The sequence below is a fragment of the Neolamprologus brichardi genome, chromosome 3 (assembly GCF_056152115.1).
Source record: "Neolamprologus brichardi isolate AB-2024 chromosome 3, ASM5615211v1, whole genome shotgun sequence".
NCBI lineage: Eukaryota > Metazoa > Chordata > Actinopteri > Cichliformes > Cichlidae > Neolamprologus > Neolamprologus brichardi.
Window position 1 is genome coordinate 18,649,809 of NC_142106.1, and position 12,723 is coordinate 18,662,531.

Genomic DNA, 12,723 nt, shown 5'->3' on the forward strand with positions numbered 1-12,723 from the left:
AATCAACACGTTTTTGTACATAAACGTGAAACTGGACTCCTACAGTCTCTCTCTATAAGAACAGAAACACCCTACAAAGGCTCGTTATCAGTGCAAAATTGCATTGAGGTTTTGCAAAAACTACGTGCTTTACTTGCTCTGTAATTCAGCCTGAAACTACCTCAGACCTAATAATAACTAAAGTAATACACAGGGCTTCGACAAAGATAAGTAAACTATATACTATGGCAGACTCCACGAATCAAACTATGGAGCTGGAAAGTTGACACGTCGATGAAGCACCATCAGCCCGTCTACTGTGTAAATCGAGTGTAATGTTTCATTTTTAACACCAGATGGCGACCCCTGGGGAGGTCAGGAGCACCACCTTTTTTTTTTTTTTTTTTTTTTTTTTTTTTTTTTTGGTGTTGAAGCGTCAGTGTGTCAGCAGGTGAGAAACAGCGTAAGTGCGGCACCGCCCACAGCCAAACCAAGATCAAAAATCTGAGGTTGTGAGTGTCAGATCAGTGTGTCTGATCACACTGATCTGAAAGGCTTCTGGTGTCTGCAGAGAGAATGATAACTTCCGAAACATTTAATTTGGTTCTTCAGTAATTGAGGGGGAAAGTCTTTTGTCCTTTAGGGATGTATCGTCGTCTTTTCGTGGTTGCCAGTCTGCTGTCATCCTATATGGGTAAGAAAGAGTGCTGGGTTATGCTGATTTTGTTTAGAGCAACGATTTAACTCACGTTCAGTGAAAGAGAAAAGTAAATGAGAAGTGCCAAAGAATGTTAGGGATTTTACTGAAAGGCAAAATTAAAAGGTCGGTTAACTGCAAAACGCCCTCGTCATGCATCGCTGTTATCAGAATAAAGATCACAGGAGCCAACAGGTTTTTTTTTTTTTCAGGATTTTTTTAAATTAACTTTTTCCAAGCGGTGAACAGTGATTCCTGGCCATCAACAGGATACTTAACAGCACAAGCTCAACATGACCTTTCATTACACGTGCTGCGGATCCAAGCAATACTGCGATTGTTTGTCTTCCACTAGTGCAAGAAAGTGTTTGTTTAAACGTCACCTGCTGCCGTTACCTCTGTAAATCATGCCAAACCAGTTAGCTGAAAAATAATTACTCGGCGTCCTTAGGTCAAGCTTCAAATCTGCAGTGATCTCAGGACGTTGTTAAGAGATTTTCAGAATAAAAGCAGAAAAGGAACTTTTCAACATTATAGACAGGATTTCATATTATATAATCTGTAGTAGTGCTGTATAATTACTACAAACACTGTAGTCATAGTATTTTTAACCAGTGCTGAAATTATGGTTATTTAATGTAATTACTCACAAAGTTTGAAAAAACAAAACCATAATGCATTTAAAAGTAACCCCAAATCAATACGAATATAATACATCTATAAATGGATAAGAGAGGAAGAGAAAATAACAGATATGTCAATTAAATGTGCCACAGTCTAGTGCAGAGTGAATCTGGGGGACTTGAAAGAGGAAAAAACACAAACATAATTGTGAACAGCAATGATGTGCAATCATTTAATCATAATTTTTCTTAAATTGTTAAAGATGCACACACTGCATGCCTGAATCAAATGAAATGTACGGTTTGTTAACTGGTGCAGAACTGTGCACCATGTTCAAAGTTTCTGATGCTCAGTTTGAACGTCACCAGGTTGTCTTAACCATGTCTGCATGTCTTAATGAGGAGTTGCTGCCATGTGATTTGTGTGAATAGATATTTGCACTGACATGCAGTTGAACTGGTGTACCACATAAAGTATATTTCTATGCATCTTGCTCACGTAAATGTCACAATTATCTGTGTCCTAACAAAGTGTGGGACATAGAGTATGTGTGAGACAGTGTGGGACATTTTCAATTATATACATCTTACAGGTTTGGGGACTTCCCCACCTTACCTCATGAACTATTCCTTTCCTCTTCTGTCAAGCAGTGGAAAAGTGTTGTTCACTGATGTGCACGTCTAATTCAACCTGTGTTATCATCACTGGCCAATATCTTAATCACGCTGAACCAGCCAGGAAAACTGTGCAAACCTCAATAGATGGACTCGTGCCAGTAGTTGTATCATTAACCGAATACTATGCATTTAAAAATAAATGCCATCAGAAATGCAGTGCATTCAGAAGTTCATGATTAATTGGATGAGAGAATATTTGAGTGACTAAGCCGTCATTGTTGCGTCACAGGAAAGTACTGCTGCAGGTGAAAAAGATAATAAGTGCCAACAGCTGATTGTGGCATTCAAAGTCCTCAGAAACAAAACTTCCTTGTCAGTCTTTCAGCTTTGTTTTCTGTCGGGCTCTTTGGGTGGTAATTTGCTTTCATTTCAAATAAGATAAGATGGCCAAACCTGGATAAGAGAAAAAATATATCAACAATGCCACCAAAACAAACAAAGAAACAACAAAAAATAAATAAAAAACAGTTTAATGTGTCAGAATATTTAATTTTCTCTTAAAAAGGGGCTTTCTCTTCTGGATGTCATACTTTTGTTACCTTATACCTTATACCTTATAGCTTTAACGTGGCATTAAAAATATATAGGATAGACTTGATTGTCTCTGTAATGTAACTGTAATCCTGCTGGTCAATACTCAGAGTATAGATCAGGATTTGAAAAAGACTGGTAAACTGCAGAGTTTGCCTTGTAGCTCCGCGCTCTCTTCACCTATAACACATAGAATAACATACAGGAGTCAATCCACCTGGAGGCACTGAATAACTTCTAGTAAAGTTTTACTCACATTGTTTAATCTCTACTTCAATAACTTTAGTTTTTATCATTTTAATATGGTTGTTTATCCTTTTTGTGTTTCTTTTTTCTTTTCTTTTTTCTAGGTGGATCCTCTGCTCAGGATCAGCCAGTGCACGTTCTTGCCTTTGCTGGTGGAGATGTTATCCTACCGTGCAGTTTCAATATCTCTGACAAGGAAGACTTTCCGACTGTTGAGTGGTCCAAGGAAGGCTTGAAGCCAGATGTTGTCTTCTTGTACCGGGATGGTTGTGAGGCCTACGAGATGAAGAATCCAGCCTTCGAGTACAGGACAAGCCTCATCATGAAAGAGCTCAAAGATGGAAACATCTCATTACGGATCTCCAATGTGCAGGTGTCTGATACTGGAAAGTACCAGTGCCTCATATTCCAGAAAAATGTCGCCAGGAAGGTTACAACAGTGGAGCTGGATGTGGGTATGTCCACTCATGTTCATTTCCACACAAAGAGTTCACCATTGAATTGCCTAAGTGTGCTCCACCCACTTAAATGTTGGGTTCTTGTCCAATTCAGCTAAATTCATTTAATATGCGATCAGGATCTGGGTTTTACTTTAGAGTCAGAGCTCGAAGGGGCACAATTTTGAATTACAGGAGGATAAACCATGCTCCACAAAGTTTATGCTAGGTTAGATGGTGGTCCTTGATATAAGCTGACCCTACCCCTAACAGCACAGAGCTCTTGGCTTTAAACATAGACAGTATCTGTGAGCTGCTTCTTTTCTTCATCTGTATCTCATTTCATCTTCTATCTATTTGATTTTCATTTTGAATAAACAGTTGAGCTATTAATTATACCTAAAAATCTGAATCCGGGTTGTATAGCAACTGAATAAAAATCAATGATACGTCCATAAATCCACACACTTGTAAAACTTCTCACATTTCAGCCTTTAGTTGTCAACAGTCTAAAACTACTTCAAAGTTAAATGAGTCTTGATGAGTATCAAGCTTTATTGGTTGATAAAGTTAGCCACTATCTTGCTAGAGCAAACTTTCCTTCTGTTCAAATGTTCTGTTTATGGAGGTCAACAGAAGAAAGCATAGGAAATAGTGGAAACTAGCTTCTTTTAGACAGTGGAGCTGAACAGAAGAGTCGCACCAACGACCAATAAAAGACAAGTAGGGCATATTTTGACTGTGACATATACAAAGCTGCTCTAGTTGAGTTCAAAGATAAAAACATAGCATAATAGATCCAAAAAAAAAGAAACTTTAAACAGATTTCCAAATGGAAGGAACAGAACAGGGATTATTTAAATACAGAACAAGCCACTACTTGCTATATATCACACTTTAGTGGCAAGTATCCTGAGTATGGGCTGTAAATATAGCAGCAGTTATGAAATACAATGAGAATCAATTCCACTTTGCTCTGTAAGTAATACATTGTGTACATAACATTTAATCTTAATGGGTTAAAAATATGCGACTGTTTTCTGAGTCATTTCTGAAGTTTAAAGTACAAACAACAGCTTCATCCACAAGAATGTCCTTTGAGTTCAGTGTGTGTACACATTTGACTCTTTTTTTTCTTTTCTTTTTAATAGTTGGGTGTTTCATAACAGGTTGAACTGGTTGATCATTAGCCTCATTGCTCATGTAGCAATCGCCCACCTGTGGGCTGGACCGGAACAACATATCCGGTGTGTCCTCATTTGGTTTCATGTCTCTCTGTTTAAATGTGATTTAGATCAAATGTGGACATTAAATCAAGCTGCTATGGCCAATAATGAAAAACAGGAAATGAGACTATTGCATTTCTTGAAATTCTTGTTTCATTCGTGTCTCCATTAAATCCCTGAAGTTGAGTCACAGTCATTAGACCTTAAACGAACAACCATTGCATCACCAAACCTCTGCCAGGGGTAGTAGATACAATTCTGTTATTGTTACAAATTTGGATATATTTTTGTCCCTAATGAATGAAAAATATTAACACAACCAAAAACCATGGTGATACTTGCATCATTTTTTATTTTTTATTTATTTATTTATTTATTTTTTTTTGGGGGGGGGGTGTCTGTAAAGTAAATTGTGTGTGCTAAACCTTCAAATGACACCAGCTTTATTTCATTATTTTACTGGGAATATGGCCAGTTGGCCTTGCTCAGAAGTGCATATTATACTATTAATAATATTTGACCAATGTAAGATTTAAACTCCTGTAAAAGTTGCCATGATTAAGGATTGGTTCACATGAGATAATCTTTCTTTCATCAGAGGAACAGACTTTCAGGAGCCAAAGTCTTTTTATAGGAGGAGACACTCATCTACTTAAAAGCTCAATTTCAAGGAGCTTTAGAAAAGTTGTTTACTTTATAAAAAGCACAGCTCCATATAATTATCATAGGGTCGTGACCAGTGTTGGTCAAGTTACTTGAAAAAAGTAATCAGTAACTAATTACTGATTACTTTTCCAAAAAAGTAATCCCGTTACTTTACTGATGACTTATTTTCAAAAGTAATTAATTACTTAGTTACTTAGTTATTTTTTAAAAACACAATTTACAACCTGAATAGGTGATAAAGCGATAGATCTTTCAGCCCAATTCTACTTTTTCTACATAATTCATCATACAAAATGTAATCAAATGGAAAAGTCCCTTTTAAAAAAATGTTTTATTAGTGTTAATCTTTTAACTTTATACATCAAGCAAAAATGTAATTATATGCAACATTCTCTGACTGGAAGAAATTTGTTTAATATTTAAACCTATTTTCTGCACATTCCAGCACATCATTTTTTTTGTGTGTGTGTTTACACTCAATCTTTCAAATAGATGCAAGTAAAACACAGCAGAAAATAAATAAAGTCAAAGACTAGCGGTCCTGTTGCTCTATTTTCACCTGTAAAGCAGGAGTGGGGTAGGCGGAGGTTTACCCTGGTGCAGGTGTGCCGCAGCGGTCAGTGGAAGAATCCGCGAGTTTCTCTGTGATTTTCCCATTATGTCGTAGAGCACTTGGTGCTTGCTCGGAAGTTTAGGGGGTTTTTTTTGCTGTAAAAAGAAGTTTTCTTCCCACGCACAACGGACACTAATGTTTTTGTCACTTTTTATGGAATCAAACTCAAAGTAAGGTCAGTACTTCCACGCTTTAAACGCTGCACACTCATACTCTCTCCCACACTCGATATATTATCCACTGTTGATCTGCACACAGCTGTTGTCACAAACGTCGCACTTGCTTACGTCACTGTCATGAGACATTCTCACAAAAAAAATCACGGTTTTAGTAACGCAGTGTTCCTACGGGAAAGTAACGGCAATCTAATTACCATTTTTGTAATAGTAATCCCTTACTTTACTCGTTATTTGAAAAAAGTAATCGGATTACAGTAACGCGTTACTGCCCATCTCTGGTCGTGACCTTACAGTTTAAATCGCTCTGAGGCAACTGCTGTTGTGATTTGACACTGTCTATAAATAGTTTAATTTAATTGTGTAAAAGCAGTTTGTATTTTCTGTGTGTATCACTTAGAGTGTCTTTCATTCTTCTTCAGAAGCCAAGAGTGGTATAAAGTGTGGGTTTGACGTCATAGATGTAACTTTAACATAAAAACAATAACAGGTTTATCAGAAATAAGGACAGGTGCGTAGGATGGCAGATTTAATGATCACACCTTCTGGTTTTGTTGTTTTTACAGTGGCTGTTTCTGAGCCAAGGCTTTCAGTGATTTCAGCGGAGGGTGATGCCATAACTCTGCATTGTGAAGCAAATTGCTGGCTGCCAGAGCCTCAGGTAACATTTCTGGATGACAATGGAAAGAACATCTATGGGGAAAACCCCAAAGGAGAACAAGATGCCCGTGGATGTTTCACTGTGACACGAAGAGCCACTCTGCAAAGAGCTACCAGCAGGTTATACATATTTTTTTAGACATTAATAACTGGATAAGCATTTTTTAATTTTTTTACAGTACTGTGCAAAAGTCTTGAATCTCTCTCTTTATATTCTGATTGGACAACAGGAAAACCCAGCGTCAGAACTCATTGTTTCTCTGGCTTTAATCTCATTAAGTAACTGTCAGGAGTAGGTCTCATGCAGTGTAACCCTATCTGCTGTGGACTAGCCTCCTGAGAGCCAGGACCCCTATATTCACACTGTGAGATCATCATGACACAACACAAAATAAACATCCAAAAGAGAATTTCAATGACCTTCAGGAACCCCGATGAGTATTCTTGAAGACTACCTAAAGAAATGACAAGAAACATTGCCTAAGAGAGTTCAGACTGTGTGCCCCCCCCCCATATAATTCTTTAGAGGGGAAAAAGTGCAGTGATTTATTGCACGTAGACTGGCTCAAGACTTTTGCACAATACTGCAGATTATGTTTAACCAACTAACTGTAAAATTAGATTTTCACTTATATGATGTGAGTTATAAGCTGTGTATTTGTCAAACAGTGTCACCTGCAGAGTTCATCAACCAGAATTTAACCAGACCAGGGAAACAAAGATCCTCATACCAGGTATGCCAGATCTTCACGTGTGCATTCAAACACCCATATTCACATTTTTTTAATGCATTTGCTATCTATTTGGGGTTTATGTGTAGGTTTTATTGGGATTTCTATAAATTACCGTGTGTGGAGTTTTATCAGATGACCACTATGTTAACCATTTGCTCTCTTGTTGCTTTCCACATGTCACTTCACACCAGGATTGACACCCTAACCCACTGTTGTCTTTATTTTAAGCTGTAAGAAATCCACACCAGACCTGGGTGTACCCTCATGCTTTGCAGCATCTTTTATTATCTCTGTCACGCTTGCTGTACACGCTTGGCTGCCAGCCATACACATCAACAATGCACCCCAAACATAGGACCCTACACAGATTCTAGGCTGGTTGCAATGCACAGGTGCGTCTGCCTTCCCTGCAGCAGCACCGCAGAACACACCTGTGATTGATAATGTAGTTCCAGCCAAAATATCTATACTTAGAGACCGATCCATCCATCCATTCTCTTCTGATTATGCATGTCTTTGGATGCTGGGAGAAAGCCAGATTACCTGGGGAGAACCCACGCAAACACAGGGAGAACATGCAAACTCCCCACAGAAAGACCCCGGCCTGATGGTGAAATTGAATTCTTGCTGTGAGGCAACAGTGCTTACCACCGTGCCACTGTGCTGCTTAGAGATCATGATAACAAATTATATCTTTACTCCAATACAACCTATGTACGGCCTCTGCACCACATGCTTGCCAGTTTGCATATCGCCTCTATTCTTGACATTGTCTGGAGTCCTGTTGAGTTTGTTGGCGGTACAGTTTAGCACGTGTCACTGTCTCAATCTAGTAGCCTGATAAAGAAACCTGGCAGGGCACTGGGTGTTTTTCCTACCAATAAGGACTCATTAGACTTGAAGAAAAACTTGCAGATATATGGTATTTTATATTAAGTATAATATGAATTATCTGTTCATATGTCAACACAATGTTATGTCATTTCAACTGGTGTTGATGAGGTCCGCCCCGAGTTCCTGAAGGCTCTGGACGTTGTAGGGCTGTCCTGGTTGACACGCCTCTGCAATGTTGCGTGGAGATCAGGGGCAGTACCCGTGGATTGGCAGACCGGGGTGGTGGTCCCCATCTTTAAGAAGGGGGACCGGAGGGTGTGTTCCAACTACAGGGGGATCACACTCCTCAGCCTCCCCGGGAAAGTCTATGCCAGGGTGCTGGAAAGGAGAGTTCGTCCGCTAGTCGAACCTCTGATGCAGGAGGAACAATGCGGTTTTCGTCCTGGTCGCGGAACACTGGACCAGCTCTTCATCCTCTCGAGGATACTTGAGGGTGCATGGGAGTTTGCCCAACCAGTCTACATGTGTTTTGTGGACTTGGAGAAGGCATTCGACCGTGTCCCTCGGGGTGTCCTGTGGGAGGTGTTGCGGGAGTATGGGGTGTCTGGCCCATTGCTACGGGCCATTCGATCCCTATACAACCGTTGCAAGAGCTTGGTTCGCATTGCCGGCAATAAGTCGGACTCGTTCCCGGTGGGTGATGGGCTCCGCCAGGGCTGCCCTTTGTCACCGGTTCTGTTCATAATTTTTATGGACAGGATTTCTAGGCGCAACCAAGTGGCAGAGGGCTTTCGCTTTGGTGGCCTCAAGATCTCATCTCTGATTTTTGCGGATGATGTGGTTCTGTTGGCTTCATCGGGTGAGGGCCTCCAGCTCGCATTGGAGCGGTTCGCAGCCGAGTGTGAAGCAGCGGGAATGAGGATCAGCACCTCCAAATCTGAGGCCATGGTTCTCAGCCGGAAAAGGGTGGAGTGCCCACTCCGGGTCGGGGATGAGGTCCTGCCCCAAGTGGAGGAGTTCAAGTATCTCGGGGTCTTGTTCGCGAGTGATGGGAGAAGGGAGCCGGAGATCGACAGACGGATTGGGGCTGCAGCTGCAGTAATGCAGACACTGCACCGGTCCGTCGTGGTGAAGAGGGAGCTGAGTGTAAAAGCGAAGCTCTCAATTTACCGGTCGATCTACGTCCCTACCCTCACCTATGGCCACGAGCTGTGGGTAGTGACCGAAAGGACAAGATCGCGGATACAAGCGGCGGAAATGAGCTTCCTCCGAAGGGTGGCTGGCATCTCCCTTAGAGATAGGGTGAGAAGTTCGGCCATCCGGGAGGGGCTTAGAGTAGAGCCGCTGCTGCTCCACGTCGAAAGGAGCCAGCTGAGGTGGTTTGGGCATCTGACAAGGATGCCCCCTGGGCGCCTCCTGGGTGAGGTGTTCCAGGCATGTCCCACCGGGAGGAGGCCCCGGGGCAGACCCAGGACACGCTGGAGAGATTATATCTCTCGGCTGGCCTGGGAACGCCTTGGTGTTCCCCCGGATGAGCTGGAGGAGGTGGCTGGGGAGAGGGAGGTCTGGGCCTCTTTGCTTAGGCTGCTGCCCCCGCGACCCGGCCCCGGATAAAGCGGATGAAGATGGATGGATGGATGGTATAATATGAATTATCTGTTCATATGTCAACATAATGTTATGTCATTTCAGGTGTGTGCATGAAGTCTGATCCTCACACTATCGCCATCACCATTGGAGGAACAGGACTGTTTTTCTTAGTTGCAGCTGGATTCATTGCCCTTTCATGCAAAAAATGCTTCAGATTTGGTGAGTCACAGTTCTGAATTATACAAAAAAAATGCAAAGCAAGGGCCATTGATATAGACTGCCAGTGAGCAGTTGAGAAACATTTTGAAATGACAGCAAAGTGGTTTTGGTGTTTTATTTTTTATTGTTGTTGTTGTTGTTTTAAGGATGAAGAAAAATGTAGTTGCTCTTTACATAGAGAACACAAAGACAGAATTACATGTGTGTAAGATGGAAACTCAGGAGTTTTGTGACTGACTCAATAGTATACACTGATCAGGCATAACATTAATGATAACTGACATGGCACCAGTAAGTGGGTGGGATATATTAGGGAGCCAAGTGAACATTTTGTCCTCAAACTTAATGTCAGAAGCAGGAACAACTGGTATGCATAGGCATTTGAGCAAGTTAATTTGGGCCTAAATTGTGATGGCTAGATAACGAAGTCAGAGCACCAACGAGTTCATGTTGAGCCAAGGCTCACTGATGGATGTGCGGTCCAATCCAACAGACGAGCCACTGGAGCTCAAATTAAAGTTAATTTTGTTTCTGATAAAAGGTGTATGAATACATACATCTGCATACAGGTGCATTACAGTTTGTTGGATATGGGGCTGCATAGCTGTAGACCACTCAGGGTGCCCATGTTGACCCATGTCCACCACTGATAGCACCAACCATGTGTTGAGTTGCTTACCTGGGAAACACCCGGTACCACAATGTACTTTTGGAAAAAGGCAAGCAGCAGATCCTGTTATACTGTTCTGCTGGAAAATCATTGCTCCTGCTATCCATGTGGGTATTACTTTGATACGTACCACCTACCTAAGAATTGTTTTTGCAGACCATGTACCCCTTTCATGGAAATAGTTCCCTGAACTTTTTAGCAACATAATACACAACGTAATAAAGAAAAAACGGATCATGAATGGTTTATGAAGCTCAATCCAATCTGTTCATCTGTGACATGTGTTTGGACAAGTCCAGTCCATGGAGGACCAACTTCACAACTTCCACGACTTGAAAGATGTTCTTCTAACATCTTGATGTTTTGACAGTGAAAAGGGGATCAAAACAATATTCAATGGGTGATCATATTGTTTTGCCTGATCTGTGTATTTCTTGGAGTTCCTTTGTCTGTACAGTGATCATAGTTTTTTTTGTTTTTGTTTTACTGAAGTCATAAATCAAGTGAAAGGTTGGATAATTTTCCTATAGCCATCTATACAGTTTGATTAATTCTATTTGCCACAAGATGATTCAGCTTTTTTTATTTTATTTTACACAGCTATTGTAAAGCAGCCAGTGAACAGAAAGACATCAAATCAAAGCCTTCTCCACCCAACAAGAGTTAACAGCACAGACAGCTCGGTAAATGGCAGCATTGGACAGATGAAAAGACAGTCTGGGTTTCTTATTGAAGATGAGACGCAAAAACTACAGGACAGCAAAGTTGTTTCCTACAACAGTGGAACAACTGTCCAATGTCATTCCACAACCACAGCAGACGTTTCAAAACCCTCCAAACTACTCTTAACTCACGGCCCTGACAACAAGAGCTCGACCAGTGTGTACAATCCAAACCCATCTTCAGCTTCAACCAGCTTTAAAACTCCAAAATCTGATGACTTACCCAAAAGCTGGGGTTCAAAGCTTATCATCAAAAGGCAAAACAGCTTTCCAGGACCTGATCACATATCTCAAAGAAACCACCGTATGTACAGCAGTCCAGATATTTTACAACTACACTTACCAACATCCAACCCTTCTTCTGCTCTCAGTAGCCACCAGATGATCAACTCCAGTGTCTCACCCCATCAAAGCACCCACCATCCTCAGCGTAGACACTCGTCAGGACTTCCACAATTAGCTGAATTTCATAACCGTCACAGCCTCCTGAGAAATTTACCTGAAGAAGATGAACATAAAAGTTTATTAAGAAATGAAAAGTAAAGGAAATGTAAGCTGTACATTTCAAGCATAAGGCAAGGCAATGCTTGCTCAGTTTAAATGACTGAAACTCCTTAACTGAGCAATAACTAGAAACTGAAATTTCACACCAGCGATGGAAGCATGGAATAGGGGCTTGACAGTCAGCTGCAGTGTCTCCTGTTCTTTGAATGTTTTTAATATTAAGCATGATTTCTTTCTTTTTCTTTGCATTACCAGTCAAAAAATGGGACCAGACCATGATGTATGGTGCTTGTGATACTTTTGCTTATATATAAAAGGCTCTTTCTTTTTACTTTCATATTAAGAGTTGGGGCTAGTTTGTATGTTTTTGTTTGTTTGGAGAAAAAAAACAGTTCTTTGTTAACATTGTTAACACTCTGTGGGGTGATCGTGGCTCAAAAGTTGGGAGTCCGCCTTGTAATTGGAAGGTTGCCAATTTACAAGGCAACCTTCCAATTTGCCTTGTAAATTGTCCGAGCCCCAGCTTGGACAGTCTCGGTTGTTGTGTCCCTGGGCAAGACACTTCACCCGTTGTCTACTGGCTGTGGTCAGAGGGCCCGGTGGCGCCAGTGTCTGGCAGCCTCGCCTCTGTCAGTGCGCCCCAGGGTGGCTGTAGCTACAATGTAGCTTGCCATCACCAGTGTGTGAATGGGTGGATGACTGGATGTGTGAAGCGCTTTGGAGTCCTTAGGGACTAGTAAAGCTATACAAATGCAGGCCATTTTACCACCACTTTGTTAACATATAGGAGTCCTTTTCCAATAGATGAAATAATTTTAGCAAATGTTTTTCTTGCACTTTAAAGCCTTTTATTTACTTGCTATTGTATTTTTTTGTATAGTGTTATGTATCAATGTGCTTGAGAGAAAAAATATATAT

At 41.0% G+C, this 12,723-nt stretch overlaps 1 protein-coding gene across 1 annotated transcript; it reads left to right on the forward strand.

The window, feature by feature from the left end:
- Positions 1-572: 572 nt before the first annotated feature.
- Positions 573-11,844, forward strand: LOC102782617 (uncharacterized). Its single transcript, XM_087839195.1, has 6 exons — positions 573-673; positions 2,859-3,209; positions 6,439-6,652; positions 7,202-7,266; positions 9,793-9,909; positions 11,180-11,844. Exons 1-6 carry the CDS (start codon positions 625-627, stop codon positions 11,842-11,844), a joined length of 1,461 nt encoding a protein of 486 aa, XP_087695321.1. The 5' UTR covers positions 573-624.
- The last annotated feature ends 879 nt before the right edge of the window (positions 11,845-12,723 follow it).